Source organism: Drosophila subpulchrella, chromosome 3R (assembly GCF_014743375.2).
Source record: "Drosophila subpulchrella strain 33 F10 #4 breed RU33 chromosome 3R, RU_Dsub_v1.1 Primary Assembly, whole genome shotgun sequence".
Taxonomy (NCBI): Eukaryota; Metazoa; Arthropoda; class Insecta; order Diptera; family Drosophilidae; genus Drosophila; species Drosophila subpulchrella.
This window is the reverse complement of record NC_050609.1, coordinates 8,080,637-8,095,132: the sequence shown is the minus strand read 5'-3', so window position 1 is coordinate 8,095,132 and position 14,496 is coordinate 8,080,637. Positions and strand designations below refer to the sequence as shown.

At 45.7% G+C, this 14,496-nt stretch overlaps 5 protein-coding genes across 5 annotated transcripts; 2 read left to right on the top strand and 3 right to left on the bottom strand.

The window, feature by feature from the left end:
- Window positions 1-148: 148 nt before the first annotated feature.
- Window positions 149-4,251, bottom strand: LOC119550906 (protein ENL). The gene is made up of 3 exons (XM_037859899.1): window positions 4,123-4,251; window positions 3,462-3,681; window positions 149-3,404 (listed from the first exon to the last, which is right to left on the bottom strand). The coding sequence occupies exons 2-3, from the start codon at window positions 3,646-3,648 to the stop codon at window positions 775-777; spliced, it is 2,817 nt and encodes a 938-aa protein (XP_037715827.1). The 5' UTR covers window positions 3,649-3,681; window positions 4,123-4,251; the 3' UTR covers window positions 149-774.
- A 276-nt stretch (window positions 4,252-4,527) lies between these two features.
- On the top strand, window positions 4,528-5,171 carry LOC119563225 (iron-sulfur cluster assembly 2 homolog, mitochondrial). Its single transcript, XM_037876526.1, has 2 exons — window positions 4,528-4,687; window positions 4,744-5,171. Exons 1-2 carry the CDS (start codon window positions 4,644-4,646, stop codon window positions 5,117-5,119), a joined length of 420 nt encoding a protein of 139 aa, XP_037732454.1. The 5' UTR covers window positions 4,528-4,643; the 3' UTR covers window positions 5,120-5,171.
- LOC119563223 (protein phosphatase 1 regulatory subunit 21) lies at window positions 5,127-6,905 on the bottom strand. The gene is made up of 5 exons (XM_037876525.1): window positions 6,703-6,905; window positions 6,266-6,616; window positions 6,021-6,200; window positions 5,437-5,958; window positions 5,127-5,376 (listed from the first exon to the last, which is right to left on the bottom strand). The coding sequence occupies exons 1-5, from the start codon at window positions 6,778-6,780 to the stop codon at window positions 5,287-5,289; spliced, it is 1,221 nt and encodes a 406-aa protein (XP_037732453.1). The 5' UTR covers window positions 6,781-6,905; the 3' UTR covers window positions 5,127-5,286.
- A 515-nt stretch (window positions 6,906-7,420) lies between these two features.
- On the bottom strand, window positions 7,421-10,087 carry LOC119553331 (protein takeout). The gene is made up of 4 exons (XM_037863666.1): window positions 9,857-10,087; window positions 8,369-8,458; window positions 8,158-8,308; window positions 7,421-7,935 (listed from the first exon to the last, which is right to left on the bottom strand). Exons 1-4 carry the CDS (start codon window positions 9,936-9,938, stop codon window positions 7,503-7,505), a joined length of 756 nt encoding a protein of 251 aa, XP_037719594.1. The 5' UTR covers window positions 9,939-10,087; the 3' UTR covers window positions 7,421-7,502.
- A 1,405-nt stretch (window positions 10,088-11,492) lies between these two features.
- Window positions 11,493-12,417, top strand: LOC119552387. Its single transcript, XM_037862075.1, has one exon. It carries the CDS (start codon window positions 11,493-11,495, stop codon window positions 12,345-12,347), a length of 855 nt encoding a protein of 284 aa, XP_037718003.1. The 3' UTR covers window positions 12,348-12,417.
- Window positions 12,418-14,496: the final 2,079 nt, after the last annotated feature.

The following is a 14,496-nucleotide window of genomic DNA, read 5'->3' as shown; positions in this document are numbered from 1 at the left end:
CTAAGACAAGATTAACCGTAGTCTAAAATACACTGTGCACATAATTTGGTTACATATCTCTCTTTTCTTATGTAGGTTAACTATAATACTTGAGACTGTGATATATTGGGGTAAATTAAGATGGAACTGAAAAGAAACCAAAAGTAAGTACGTAAATATCGTACAAAAGTAGTAATTTATTCGCAAGTAATTAACACTAGTTTACAAACTTCGCCTTTTTGGTGAGCATTTTAAAAATCGTTATTATTAGTTAATTAGGGACTACTGACTTCGAAACTGTCATTAAATGTAGCTTTCAAATATTTTTCATGAGATATTCGATAAAACATTGTGTTTTAGCGTTCCATTATCTCAAATTAGTCTTGGAAACAGGATTTAAAAGAGGTACACTCTTGGTGTAAACTAGTGTAAACATCAAAGTAAAATTAATTAATTTATAAGAAAACGACCGTATAAAATGCGAAGTGTTAAAATCATCAAGTTACAATCGAATAGGATTCCAAAAACATATAAAATAGGTCTTAAATCAAATGAGTCTCAAAAACTAAGGGACGATTTCAGTATTTTCATAAGCGAAATCTTTTGGGTCTTGTGTGCCCTTCGGGCTAACAACTTAGGATCTAGGCAAGGGGAATTGAGGCTGTGTGCGAGCCAAGTTCATTCGCATTTGGCTTACAACGTTAACTTTAAGCTTATTGATTTGGTTATGTGCATGAGGGGTTTGTGCATCGTCTAGCTGTAGAGAGCCGGGCCGGTCGCGGAGGTCAGGGAGTGTCACGACACCGAGGTGGCCAGAAACTCCTGCAGACGTTGCACGGTGCTGCGGTCCAGCTTGCACAGGTCGAAGTCGAACGTCTTGTGCGTGAGCTCGTAGCAACCTGTGGCCGCGATCATCTCCACCACTTGCTGCAGCTCCTCGTTGTCCTGCAAGGTCATGATCTTGTGGTGCAGCTCCTGCAGTTCACTTAAATACTCCGTTGGCAGTTGAAGTTGTCCGGGCGTCGTTATATCAGCGGGCGAATGACTGCTGTTGCTGTTAGAATTAATATTGTTATTGTTTAAGCTAGCTGGCGTTACTACGGCGGCATGATTGTTGCTGGGCGAAGATGATGGCGGTGGCAGGAACCCGGATCCTGCATTAGGGGCCCCGGCTCCTGACCCCGTGGAGTTGGTATCCCGGGGTGGACGCAACGAGGGCGACTTGGACTTCTCGCGCGGTGCCTTGTTTTGCTCCTTCTTGGAGGCTTTAACCGGGGGCTCTATAAAGCCACCGGCTGCTCCTGCTCCACTGTTACTGTTTTGTGAGCTCCTCCGATTGCGCTTCTTTTCATCCTTTTCCGCTTTCTCAGACTTGTCCATCTTGGCGTCTGGAGTTTTGTCGGCTTTTTCCGACTTTTCAATGTTTTTATCGCTGTTCTTGTCGTTCTGCTTGGACTTGCCCTTGTGTTCCTTGCCGGCAGGCTTCGACTCCTTGCCGGAACCCGCACTGCCCTTAGCAGGCTTCTGTTGGCTGGTGCCCCTGGCGGGTAAATCCGGAAAGCTGCTGTTGGAGCTGTCAGAGTGTTGGAGAGTGGCTGCTGCTGCTGCGGCCAAAGCATTGGTGGCGGCCAGATCCGGCGCCGACTGGGCCGAGTCCACATCACTAAGATCCAGGTTGTTGGGAGCCTTGTTCTGGCCCGACTGCGGCTGAGACTGCTGCTGCTGTTTTCCTGTGTGCTTTGCCTCAGCTTGCTTGTCGCCAGTCTCCCGCTGACGCTTGTCTTCCTTGCCGGAGGACTTCTCCTTAGACTTCTTGTGCTTCTCCTTCTTGCTACCACTGCTGCTACTAACTGCCGGCTTGTCTGGCGCCCCTCCCTCGGTGGCTGGACTGGCTCCCGCCGTTTTTGGCGATGGCTCGGCCGCTAATTGCTTTTCTACACTGGGCAGTGACTGCTTGTCTTTTTCTCTTTCTTTCGGCTTCTCCTTGTCGCGCTCCTTATCTTTGTCCTTATCGCGATCACTGCGTTCCTTTTCTTTGTCCTTACTTTTGTCTTTCTTCTTGTGTTTGTGGGACTTCTTGGTATCAGCCGCACTGCCATTGCTCGTGCCCTTATCCGCTTTGGATTCTGTGGCCTTCTCGTTATGCTTGCCCGTGCCCTCATCTTTTTGCTTGCCGCTGTTGGAGACCAGGCTGCTGCTGCTGTTGCTGCCCACGGATGTGGGCGTGGCTTTACCCGTACTTGCCCCCTGGGATTGCTGCAGATGCTGCTGCGCAGGTTGAGGGTTTCCGGCTGCCGGACTGTCGCTCTGGCCGGAACGCTCATCCTTGGGCATTCGCTTGTCTTTGCTCTCATCGCGCTGCTTTTCCCGGTCTCGATCGCGTTCTTTGTCCTTGTCCTTCTTCTCCTTTTTGGACTTCTTGCTGGAGCTGCGCTCCTTGTCCTTGGTTTCGGACTTGCCCGACTTGTGCTCATCGCGCTCTTTGGAACGGGAAGCAGGTGCAGCCGCATTAGCGATCGCATCATTTGCAGTCTTCTTGGGACTGGGCGCACCCATTTCGTTTGGCTTGCCCGGCTTAGGGCTCGCCGTGTGCTTAACCAGTGCCCCAGCGGCTACCGCAGCAGCAGAAGTTGCTACCGTGGGACCGCCAGCGGAGGGCGTGTTGCCCGAGCTTTGCTCGCGGTCACGCTCCTTGTCGCGTGTTTTGTCCTTCTTGGATTTTTCTTTGTCCCGCTCATGCTTTCCTTCACCGGACTTGCTAGATTTGCGGTCTTTGTCGCGACCATGGCGATCCTTCTTTTCCTTTTCCCGTGGCTTGTCCCCACTGCTGGACTTATCGCGATCCTTGTTTGCCTTCTCTCTGCCCTCGTGGGAGCTTCCCTTGCCGCTGACAGCCACGGTCTTGGTGTCTGGCGAGTGCTTGGAGACGGGGACCAAGGCTAGGTTGTTCGTCGTTGCGCTGCCCTTTGTGATGGGTGGGCCAAAGAGGGCGGAGAAGGCGCTGCTCTTTCCGGGATCCTCATTGCGTGACTTGTGCTTCTTGCCGGTGCCCAGATCAACGTTCATCGAGATGGTACCAGGCACGCCTTTGGCTTTGACCAGAGCCATCTCATTGTTGGGCGGCGTCTCGCCGCTGCCAACGCTGGGGGACAGAGTTCGGGTGAGACTGCTGGCACCGATGTTGGCCCCAAACACGGGCACTCCACCGCCACGCATCATCTTCGCTCGGAACTCCTCCGACGGGGCTTCGAAGATGTGCGTCTTCACCTCGACGTGGTGCTGCGGCGGACCAGTGGACTGCAGCACCAGATCGTACTGGTAGATAATGCGCTTGGGCTCGTCTCGGTTGCGGAAATAGATCTCCACGGGCAGCAGAAAGCCGGCGTAGCCTGACTCCTGAATGGCATACGGCGGCTCCTTGACCACTGCAAAAGGGAAATGTGCATGAAAGGGATTCTCTAGGTGTGCCAATGTATATGTACCTCTTTTGGGCTTGGGGAACGATTCGTGCAGCACAAAGACCACCTTTTCGACAAAGGCACTGATGTCCGCCTTGTTGACGCCCTGCACGTAGATCTCCCAGTCGTGGGTGAAGGCCTGCGGATGCGGGGTCTTTTTGCTGCGCAGCTTCGACGTGTGGCCAATTTCGAATTGCACCTTGACCGCCATGCCTGTGGTAGGGCATCAAATTCCAGTAATTTCCTGTAAGGGTTGGTACATTCTATTAGCGCGCCAAAAACAAAGCTAGTCTGGGTCTATACAATAAGAAGCTTGTTGTAAAATTAATGATTGATTTTAAATGATGGAGAAGGGGCATACTGAGGTGTTCGCCAATTATTGACTTCCTGCTTTGGCTGCAGGGTGCATGCGTGGTGTGTAAGGCGGCTCCTGTCGCTGGTCACGTCCTCCAGGTGATGGCCCGGCCTCGGTACGATGCCGGCAGCACTGGGGATCATCTCAGCACCTGGCACCCTCATCATATGCCCCATTTTCTATGGTTTTTTGTTATGATTTCCATTGCCAGGCAAAATGTTATTGTTTGTGGCAATGTGTGCCACATTGTGCCCCTTTCGTGGTGCAAGCTTTCGCCGAGCTCATGTTTTCTCCCGCCGAATTCCCCCTGGCATCTTCCTATGTACTTACTATCGCGCCTTGTAGCATCCACATGGAGATGCACACAATTTTCGGGAAAAACACAAAAGCTTAGAGCTAGAGTCGGTGGAAATTTTGGAAAAACACACAGAAAATAATATCCAAAATGTTAGGGCTACAATTGCGTGGGACCGTATTCGAAATACCGTCGGTATTTACCTAAATATGGTATTTCAAATACGGTTCCGTGCCAATGCTAGGAGGGTGTCTCTGCTAAGTTAGCGAGGACACCTTCCTAACATTTGCGCGGGACCGTATACAAAACACCGGCGGTATATTTAAAATTTCTCCTGGTATATACTGAAAATTTCAGAAAGGACGGCCACCGAGTTGTTGGGAGCTTAGCGAGGACACCCTGTTTTGAGTATTTTTCAACACTCGTATAGAGATAAATCGGTGACCCTCGAGCAGCGATATCGATATCGGCTGAAAACAGCTGTCGTTGTTTTGGATTACGAGATAGTAAATAGAAATATTGAAATTAAATTATTTGGCTGAGAAATCGTGCAAATATGGCTTTCCTACTGAGACAAGTGGTCAGGACGGGCCTGCAAAGGTGAGGTCTGCAAAGAACTTTACGTAACATCTCCTAAAATCATTGATCTTCCACAGGAATCTTGTACTGATGCGGCACGCATCCGTCTCCGCATCCGCTAATCCCGAACTAAGTGTCCAGGTGAGCGAGAGCTGCCTGAAGCGACTCCGTGAGATCTGCGTGAACGGATCCTTCCTGCGGGTGACCGTCGAAGGAGGCGGCTGCTCCGGCTTCCAGTACAAGTTCGATTTGGACAAGCAGCTCAACGAGGATGACAGGGAGTTTGGCGAGGGCCAGGCCAAGGTGGTGATCGACAACGTCTCACTGGAGTACTGCAGTGGCGCCACCGTGGACTACCACAGCGAGCTCATCCGCGCCGGATTCCGGATGGTGGCCAATCCGCTGGCGGAACAGGGCTGCTCTTGCGGCTCCTCCTTCTCAATCAAATTGTAGTTTCACGTTTAAACTTTAGAGAATTATTTAATACACATATAATGTTCAGTTATATACACGTCGAGGGCGGACAATAACAAAACAGGAGGGAGCGGGCGTTCCCGGTTAGTTATTTTACAAGAATATACAGTAAAGCAGCAGGGCGGGACTCGCTCCGCACTCCATACTCATTTGCAGGCGGCCAGTTGGTCGCTCAGGCTGATGACCTGCTCCGTCAGCACGCTGATCTGTTCCTCGTAGTTTATACGCGTCGTGGTCTATGATAATAAAAGAGTTACTTATCCATTCCAAAGGATATTTATAAATAGAAAACCCACCAACTCCTCTTCGAGCATTTGCAGGGCTCCTCCCAAGCTGGCCAGCTGCTCATCCTTGGCCTTCAGTTCGTGCGTCGCATTCTCCAGGCAGTTTTGCAGGTGCTGCACCTCCAACTCATACGACCGCAGCTTGGATTCCGCCTGCACTTTGAGTCGCATCAGATCCTCGAACTTCTTGCTGAACACACTGTAGATGAGCTGCTCCTTGCTGGGTGGCTCGGGTGGATCCTGCAGCGAGTCCCGCGCCCGCTGGCTGCCCTTGGTCTCCGGCTCTGCCGGTCGCACAGTAACGCCCGCCGCCGCCGTGCTGCAGCTGCAGGTGCTGAGATCCTTGCTGGGGTTCGAGACAAATGCCTGGTGCAGCTTGGCCACCTCAAATTGGGCCCTCCAGTGTGCCGCCTCCTTTTCGAGCAGTACAATTCGATCCTCGGAAGTGAGGTGGTTGCTGTTCGAATTGTTCTGAAGATTGTGGAGTGGAGTATTATCGCTGCCGGTGGCGCTCAATGCGTCCTCGCTGCCCAGCTGCAAAAGGGTGAGTGCATAACTAAGGGTTTTAAATGGGGACTCAAGAGTTGTGATCTTACCATGCTGGCCGCATCCACGAGCTTGGTTTCCAGCTCGCTATTCCTGTGCTGAAGCGTTTCCACCTCCTTCCTGAGTCGCTTTTCGAGTTCATTTTGGTCGCCGATACGCTTCTCTAGCTTTTGTTCCAGAGAGGCAATGCGCTCAGTGTGCAGCAAGAGATCCCGCTGCTTGTCGTCAATCTGGGGGTGGTCGAATAACACATTTCTCTTCTTTCTACTTCCGATTTGTAACCCCCCTGCCTTACCAATGACGTCAGCTGCGCATTCTCCATGATTTTCTTCTGCAGTTCCTCGAAGATGAGGGCTTCTTGAGCGGCATCCGATGCTGCCTCCGCTTCCGGCCGGCTGTTTCCCTGCAATCCCCGCCTGCCACCGGGATCCTTGTCCTTCTTCTTCGGCTGCTCGTGCACTGAGATTTCCTGTTGCAGCTGGGACACCCTGGACTCCAGCTGCTTGTTGCGAAAGCCCAGGGAGTCCACCTCCTGCTCCGTGCGCCGCAATGAGGTGGCATACTGCTGCAGTTGCTCCCGCAGACTGGCCTCCTTGGACTGCTCCTCGAGCACCGCCTTCTTGAGCACCGTGGCCTGGGCCCTTAGCTAATTGGGGTTTAGTTTTGTGGGATTAATTGGATTAATGGGCGTTAACTGTTGCTGCCGATTCGGAGGGGGGAAAGCCTATGTACCTTTGAGTATTCTGTGGCCAGTTTCTGGTACTTGGCCTCCGGCACGGTGCCCTCCATGGTGACCGGTTTCTCTGCCATCCACGCAGGCCTTCTGCAGTCTGTGGTTTCCGGCGGTGGAGCTCTTCGCACGGTTTTTAAATTGTTTTAAACAAATTGACCAATAAATAAAGCTGGCATTGCAGTGTGCCGTCTCCCTTTTCACCAAGAATACCGAAACGCTTAATCAGGCTGGCCGGATGTGGTTCTTTTTTGACAGCTGGTCACACCAGAATGGTTTACTATTTTAACGGTTTATTTAAATAAAATTAAATTTTGGCGAAAGAGTTGCTTTAAAAACAAAAATTGTTTTTGGAACTTAAATATGTATTCCACTAAAAAAAGATTAATTATGTATATCTAAGATTCGTAGACAAGTTGAAAATTAAAAAAATAAATCATAATAATGGTTTGATTTATTCTGATCTTATAAAGTAAGCACCTGAACCTTAACCCCTTACTTTCCACAACATTTTTTTTTAAGCAGAGTGACTTTGAATAATGTTTTTACAAGCAACAAAAGGGAAGCGAGTCTTTAGAGTCATGCGAACAACAATCTAGACGTGCACGTGGCTAAAACTTTCCATAAATAAATTAAATGTACAAGTAGTTAATGGGCTGTAAATATTTGATTACGTATGTCTAAGCCGAAGATTGCATTCTCAAAAAAAAGCCAATCAAATTGTCAAGTTTTAATTCCTTTATTAACTATGTAGTAACATAAATTAGACATTACCTAATAGGTAAGTGATAGCACGTAGCTCTTAACTTAAGAATATATTATCGAAGGGCACCTTCTCAAACAGTTTGTTCGACAGCTCTTTGAATATGAGTCCGAAACTCTTGGCATATCCCACCTTCAGCTCGTTAAACACCGTCTCCCAGTTTTCGTTGAGGAATCGATTCATGCCCTCTGAAAGGGTTTTGTCGTTGAAAAGGTTCTCGAAGTTCATGTACACCCTCTTGGGATCAAAAGCCACCCGGTAGTCCTTGAGGCGCATGTACTTGACGCCATCCTTCTCGAAGGGCTCGCCAATCAGACGATGCTCGATCTTGGTATTGATCAGCGTGACATTAGCCTTTCCATGACCCGTGATGGGCAGCAAAAGGATGCGACCAGACATCTCGTAGTCGCCGATCATCTCGATACGGTCCGTTCGGCTATCACAGATAATCAAGTGCTTATCCAGGTCGGTTCTGAAAAGGGAAGTAATTTCAGTTTAGAACTTAAAAGGACCATAAAATATTTTTAAGGTTAAGCTATATCAAGTTATAACATTGATTTTCTTAAATATATAAAATTGGCAAACTTAAAAAAAGGCCTTCCAACTTCATTTATTCGAATTATAAGACTAGGAACTAAAAGTATTCGTGTTTTTATTAATCAATGACTTTGCCACCTTTTTTTTAGAATCTCACCTGTATCGCTGAATCTTGCTGGTGGAGATCATGTCGTGCACCTTCACATTCTTCAAGGCCTGACGCAGATTTATTGGCGCATTGCCGGCGTCTATAACGAGTTTCTTCACGGTCAGCGGCTCGAGGGGCGGGATCCCGAATTCCTTGTTGCCTGTGATGAGTAGGGAAGGATTATTCCATGGATTCCGGCCAATTCAGAGTGATTACCTACCAGCTTTTAGCTGTTGTATCGCCACATTGACCGCATCCACCAGGCATTTGTCAAAGTTAGCATCCCGTTTGCACTTGGGAAAGCCTTCGGCTGCAAGGTAGAGACAGAAATCGGTTAACTTGCTTGGTCATGACATTGAAATCGCTATCTCGCGGATTGCGGAAGTTGCCCAGCCAAAAAGCCAAAAAGCAGCCTGCAATTGGGCCAGCATCCGTCTGTCCACTTGGCCAGGGTTCGTTGGCCACCGAAACTTGTTTGTAAACAAAACAAAAGTGTCCACGAAAATCGAACTGAGATAAATATATACATATGAGAAAAAGAAGTGAGCTAGCATATTTTAGTGGCTCAATGTCAAGTTGAAGCGCACGATGCGAGGGGCCATTTATCATGAATACATTGAGAAGACAAAGGCATTCATGACCTATGTCAACGGTTTCATTAATCAGCTACACCTGGAGAAAAAAATTCCATACGCCGCGGAATGTGCGAATTAATTAACACATCCAAATCAATCGATGGTTACACATGTCCTTCTCTGCGATACTCGTAAATTTGTGTCACAAGCGGAAGTGTAAGTGTAAATGAATGTGGATCAGTGGACTGTCTGGACCGTCAAACTGGACTGGCCAAGTGCAACCTGTTTGCAGACGATTGTAGCCAAATTGCATAACACACCTGGTTACAGTGGACATCGGTTGGGGGAAACCCCTAATGCCGCCAAAAACTGATCTTAATTGATCTTGACCATTTAGCAACACGCAAATGAAAATCGTTAAGTTTTATGATCAGCCTTTTTTATAACTCTCCTTAATTATTCTCGTTTATAATTTCAGACAACTATTCACTTCGAAGTGACTCATAATATTTTATATGTCTGCTAATAAATACTTCTTAGAAAACTAGTGCACTAAAGCTGACACGCTTATTCTGTTTTGTATCTTTATACATACATTTTTATTTTAGGAAAATTTTATTCATTTTTGTTGTTTGAGGGTTAACATATCTGAAAGAGTTAGTTTTTAAAACCTCAATCTAACCATAGATGCAATGATAACTTAAAGAACTTAAGATATTTTATATAAATATTCAAAATATCTCTAATCTCAGGTTTGAAAATAAAACCTTTTCCAGAAACCCCATTGGAAGCGGTACTTCTCGATAAGCCGGCTCGACTATCAGCCTATCTTTACTGTAGTTGCTGTAATGTTAGACCAATTTGCATGCCTGTCATCGCCATTAGAGAATCTTACAGAGCTCGACCTTCAGGTCTGCAGGCCAAGAGCCAAGTTCCAAAACGAAACTAAAGAGCCATAAACAATATCAATCACGTTTTAACCATAAATGTGCTGGTTAACAAATATATATATAGCTGAAGCATAGCGCCAAAGCAAATACAATCGATAATTTTTTTACACTTTTGACTCGCCGTTGTAGTTTTATTTTAATAGTTTTTTGCTGAATATTTCTAGTTTTTTGTTTAGTACTTACGCAAATCTTGCGCAGCCGTTACATTTAGTTCCTGCGCAACCGCAGCGATCAGCAGCAGCAGTAGTATCGAGTATTTTGACATATCTTGTCCGGGCGGATGTACGAAATCAGATGCGAAATCGGTTGCTAACTCCAATTGACACTCGGCACAAAAAGATTCCACGCGCGCGCGATTTCCGTGTCGATGGAGGTGACAGGTGGTTCTGGCCGGAGACTTATCACTGTGTACACGGGATGCGTGCGCCGATCGTCTTTTTATACCGAGCTTGAGCAGCGGCGACGGCGCAGAAGTCAAGTCGGCTTTTCGAACGTCCGACATCGGAAAGCTCCCGCGACTCGCAACCCATCGATTTTCAATCGCACCGAGCTTTGGCCCATAAAACGAGCCATCGAGTGGCGAACCACTTTTGCTTTCCGGCTCGCCGCTTTTGGCCAGGCCAAGCCAACCAACCCAAGCACCACTGAAAGTGGAAGCCAAGTGACCAATGACCGAGCCACCCAGCAACCCTGTGTTGCCCTTTCGATTTCGTTTTCCCCCTCGATCCAGTTCATTGAACTTCACCTGCTTATCAGCGTAATTGAGGCTCTTTTTCCCAGGCCGTAATAAAGGGTGCATTATTCATGCTTCGGTGTCTTTGAGGAAGTCAAATCGATCCACTTGAGTCAGTCACTTGATCGGGCTTAGAGTATATTCTACAAGTGCACAGGAACTAGTTTTTATTGGGTCAATATTTGGCAACATTTGTGTGCCGAAATCAACAGTCGAATTCTTGCACAAATAAGAAGTCATTTTTGGGTTAAGCGGATTGGCTAATCCCATGGGCGGGCACAGACAAATTTAATTTATAGGTTGGACAAAACAAGTACACCATTTAAATTGGCCTGGCAATTTACGTAATATCATAAGTAAATTGAAATCTGTAATTCAAAATTAGAATAGATTAAGTTTATGAGCCAAAAGTAATTCAAAGATTTTTCTAATGGATTTGGCTCACCAAACTCTACATCATTCTAAAATTATAAATTTCAGAAAAGGTTATTTATCTATCCATATATTCTTCTTCTTCTTCAAACTCCATCGTAACCATCTTTCCATTTTTTAAACTTTAAAAATTATAGATGGATCTATAAATCTATTTTATTCATTATAACTAATTCTTGCTTCTCACATTTGCATATGAATATATTCAAATATTTTATAACACTATTCATTGATTTTAATTCTCCACTTGACTTCATGGTGCCGAATTCAAGTTTGTTGCCTAAGTCTTTCGTTTGGCCAGCACATTCTTTTGTCCAACTGGGCTTCGACCTGCATGTGTGTGCGTGTGGATTGGGCTTTGTGGGCAAGTGTTTGGCCAAAAATAAACAGCCCAAGGACCTCGACATGTGTCTATGGAAACTGTTGCAATTGTTGTTCAAATATAAACAAACGATATGCGAGTGCTTAAGTGAGCCGGCTAACGGTATATATGGTATGATGATTGGTGATAAAGTACCAGGCCATAAGTGTGGAAACCGGTTGTCGGCCAGTCGCCTCTTAACATTCATCGGGCACGCAATCCGTTCGGGGAAACAGAATTTTCCCAAATAATAAAAAGAAAATTTATTATAATCATTAGAAAATCTAGAAAAAATGCAGAAATGTTATTGCGGTGCTATGAGATCGGGAAATGCACAGCATCAGCAAAAACTTTCGCCAGATCATCATACGCAGCATCATCTACGTGGCGATCTCAGGTCGGTGACCTCATCATCCAGACAAAGCCTGCGACCCACCCAGTTTATAAAACGTCCCAGCATCAAGACCCAGCCCAAATTTGGCCTAGGACACTCCAGCACCGAGTTGGCCAATGACTTCAGTCGCCGGAACTCCACCGCCACATCCACCTCGGTGAGTCACTGCTCGAGCTGCAGCTGCAGCTCCTCCCAGCAACGGCAGCAGAGCAGGGCCAAGGTTTTGCGCTGGGGCTGGGAACGAACAGGAGGTGTTGACACCGCCAACAAAGGTGGCACTTACAACACGAACCACTATGAAAAGTACACGGACAACCGACGTCTTTATGAGCAGAGCGCATGCGTCGCCAGTCGCCAGAGGAGCCAAGGTCAGGGTCATGTTCACAGCGGCGACTCATCGCCATCACCACGCCCAGTTCAGTGGCCCAGCCAGCAGTCCGCGGATGAGTTGCAGCAACTGCAGGCCCTGCAGCACTTCCGCCTGATGAACGCCAGCGAATGCTTCAGTGATGGCCGCCAGGATGAACTGCGTTTGCAGCAGGCCTACGATAAATTAAGTGTCAGCAGCACGGACAAGTGGAACAAGGATCGGGCTAATGAAAGCAGGCAGCAGGAGATCACCAGGAGCAGCACTCCCTATGCCCTGAGGCAGAAGTTGCTCCAGCTGAGGCTGCAGGCGGAGGAGAGGCTTGGCAGAGGCACGGGCGCCAGGTGCGCTCCATTAGGGAAGAGTTGTGCCTTGAGATACAATTGATAAAAGATGGGTGTTTATGGCAATATATAAATATCGAACAATCCTTGTAGTAATCTAAGAGATTTTATAAGACAGGAATTAATGATATCTAAACAACAATAATAAATTAATTAAAAAAAATATTTGCATGGAGAAATGAACATTTGAACTTTCCCTGATAACATTTATAATGATAGATTTTGGCAATACAATATAACGAAATAAATAAAACATATTTAAAAGAATCTTAAAAACTTCAAAAAACAATTAATTTTCTATATTAAAGACATCCATTATGCAAATTCAAGTAAAACCACATCTTGATTTTCATTTTTATTGCTAGTATGTATTTCGTTTTTCCTTTTAATAAAACAGTGCTATTTTGTTACAAGTGCTTCGTCATTGTGTTCTTTTTGTTTAATTTTTAATTTTTTTGTTTCTTTTTTATCTCATTTTTTAATTAATTTTTATTTCATGTTTAGCAATTTACGCTTTGAATGCATTATTTTTTACCCCTTTGTCTTTTCTAATTTCCTTTTTGAATTCAATTACATTTGGTTTTTATGATATTACGTTATAGATTCTTATGACTTGTGTTTTGGGGTTTGAAAACAGCCGATGTCGTACTGGATCGCGATATTACAAGTACATATATAGTCGTAAATATACGTTGAATTCATTACAACATTGAACAGAGTACTAGAGTGTGAAATAGACGAGGACTCATATTTTTAGCTTTTGTTTTCCATAGGTTACGCGATTGTTGTTAGTAGGTTGGTTGGTTGTCGGGCGGGGATTGGATTATACAAACGAAACCGTTTTGGGTTTGGGTGAGTTGCGTCCGGCTGCATTGCTCCGGATCGCTGCCTGCCTGGGCATAATACTTGTAATTGAATGTGGCGGCCTTTAGCACTAGAATGTACCGACAGTATAGTCGTAGAATGCAAAATACACAAAGTACGATAACCGTGTCTGTTTGTATTTGCTGCGCTGCTGTTTACAAATATTTTATTACTTGTATATTTTTGTTTCGGTTTCCTCCTCGTGTGTGAATTTCGCATGCATTTAATGGGTCTGGGTCTGGGTCTGCTTTCCTTTCGAGTGGGGGATTTAGAGGGGGAAACATTATCTGCCTTGTCGCTGACATCAGCAGAGAGCACACAGTGCCGCTCAAAAGCATTTGCCCTAATAAAAGTTGCTCTTTAATTCTGGATTTTGTATATAAACAATTTTTTTTTTTGGGTTTTCTTAAAATCTTGGGTTCTTCAATGGTGTGTGCGTGTTTGTTTGTGGGCGGTGTGTGTGTGTAACGCAAGAAGTTAAAAAAATATTCACAATATTTGTTTATTTTAATATTTTTGGTGTAAACAATTCAAACTTATGTAGCTTGCAACTAAAATTGCTTTTCTCATTTTTAAAACTAAGTAAACATGTATCGATGTAAAATTTCTATGACAATATTACAAAAATAAATCGTGCTTCGAGTACATATGTAATATGTAGTTAGCTCAACTCACATTTAAAAGCATTCTCGTACAGTTTAATTAACGTAAAAGTTAACATTTTAACCATTTGCTAATATTCTTTTAGACAAGCAAAAATAGGAGAGGAAGAACGGAAGAGTGGCTAAAAACCATTGCCAGAGACTGCTGAAAGTGCCACCGAAAGGGCTTAAATCAAATGCTGTGCGAGATAGAAATGCAAATTAAAATTCAACCGGTGCGTGCACTTTTCGTACCTACTGTACGGGTGATCTAAGCATGTGTGTGAGTGTGTTTGTGTGGGCTTTGCGCAGGAAAAACCATAACAAAACAAGGAAGAACGCTATAGTCGAGTACCTCGATTATCAGATACCCGTTACTCAGCTAAAGGGACCAAAGGAAAATGGAGATATGCAAGCAGCAGAGCGAGATTGAAATGCGCCACCTACCGGCGGTAGACAGATTTAAGCGTTGCGGGCGTTAGAGTGGGCGTGGCAAAGTTTTTCTTGGATCAATCGATAGGTATTGATGAGAACAATACATTTCAGTTAAAATTTGTATTCTAGCATGAAAACTGTAGGAGCCACAGTTTTGGGCGGTTTGTGGGCGTTAGAGTGGGCGTGGCACTCTGCTGAAACAAACTTGCGCTGCGTAAGAAGCTCAGGAATCTGCACGCCTAATCTCAATAG

Bases quoted from the DNA above. Each gene is read 5' to 3' on its own strand.
- LOC119563223 (XM_037876525.1), bottom strand. From the start codon at position 6,780: ATGGCAGAGAAACCGGTCACCATGGAGGGCACCGTGCCGGAGGCCAAG. The intron at 6,201-6,265 runs GTAAGGCAGGGG...GACCACCCCCAG, and splicing joins ATGCGCAGCTGACGTCATTG to ATTGACGACAAGCAGCGGGA. The intron at 5,377-5,436 runs GTGGGTTTTCTA...TTATTATCATAG, and splicing joins AAATGCTCGAAGAGGAGTTG to ACCACGACGCGTATAAACTA.
- LOC119563225 (XM_037876526.1), top strand. From the start codon at position 4,644: ATGGCTTTCCTACTGAGACAAGTGGTCAGGACGGGCCTGCAAAG. The intron at 4,688-4,743 runs GTGAGGTCTGCA...GATCTTCCACAG, and splicing joins GTCAGGACGGGCCTGCAAAG to GAATCTTGTACTGATGCGGC.
- LOC119550906 (XM_037859899.1), bottom strand. From the start codon at position 3,648: ATGGCGGTCAAGGTGCAATTCGAAATTGGCCACACGTCGAAGCTGCGC. The intron at 3,405-3,461 runs GTACATATACAT...TCCCTTTTGCAG, and splicing joins GTTCCCCAAGCCCAAAAGAG to TGGTCAAGGAGCCGCCGTAT.
- LOC119552387 (XM_037862075.1), top strand. From the start codon at position 11,493: ATGCAGAAATGTTATTGCGGTGCTATGAGATCGGGAAATGCACAGCAT.
- LOC119553331 (XM_037863666.1), bottom strand. From the start codon at position 9,938: ATGTCAAAATACTCGATACTACTGCTGCTGCTGATCGCTGCGGTTGCG. The intron at 8,309-8,368 runs GTAGGTAATCAC...TACTCATCACAG, and splicing joins GATACAACAGCTAAAAGCTG to GCAACAAGGAATTCGGGATC. The intron at 7,936-8,157 runs GTGAGATTCTAA...TTCCCTTTTCAG, and splicing joins AGCAAGATTCAGCGATACAG to AACCGACCTGGATAAGCACT.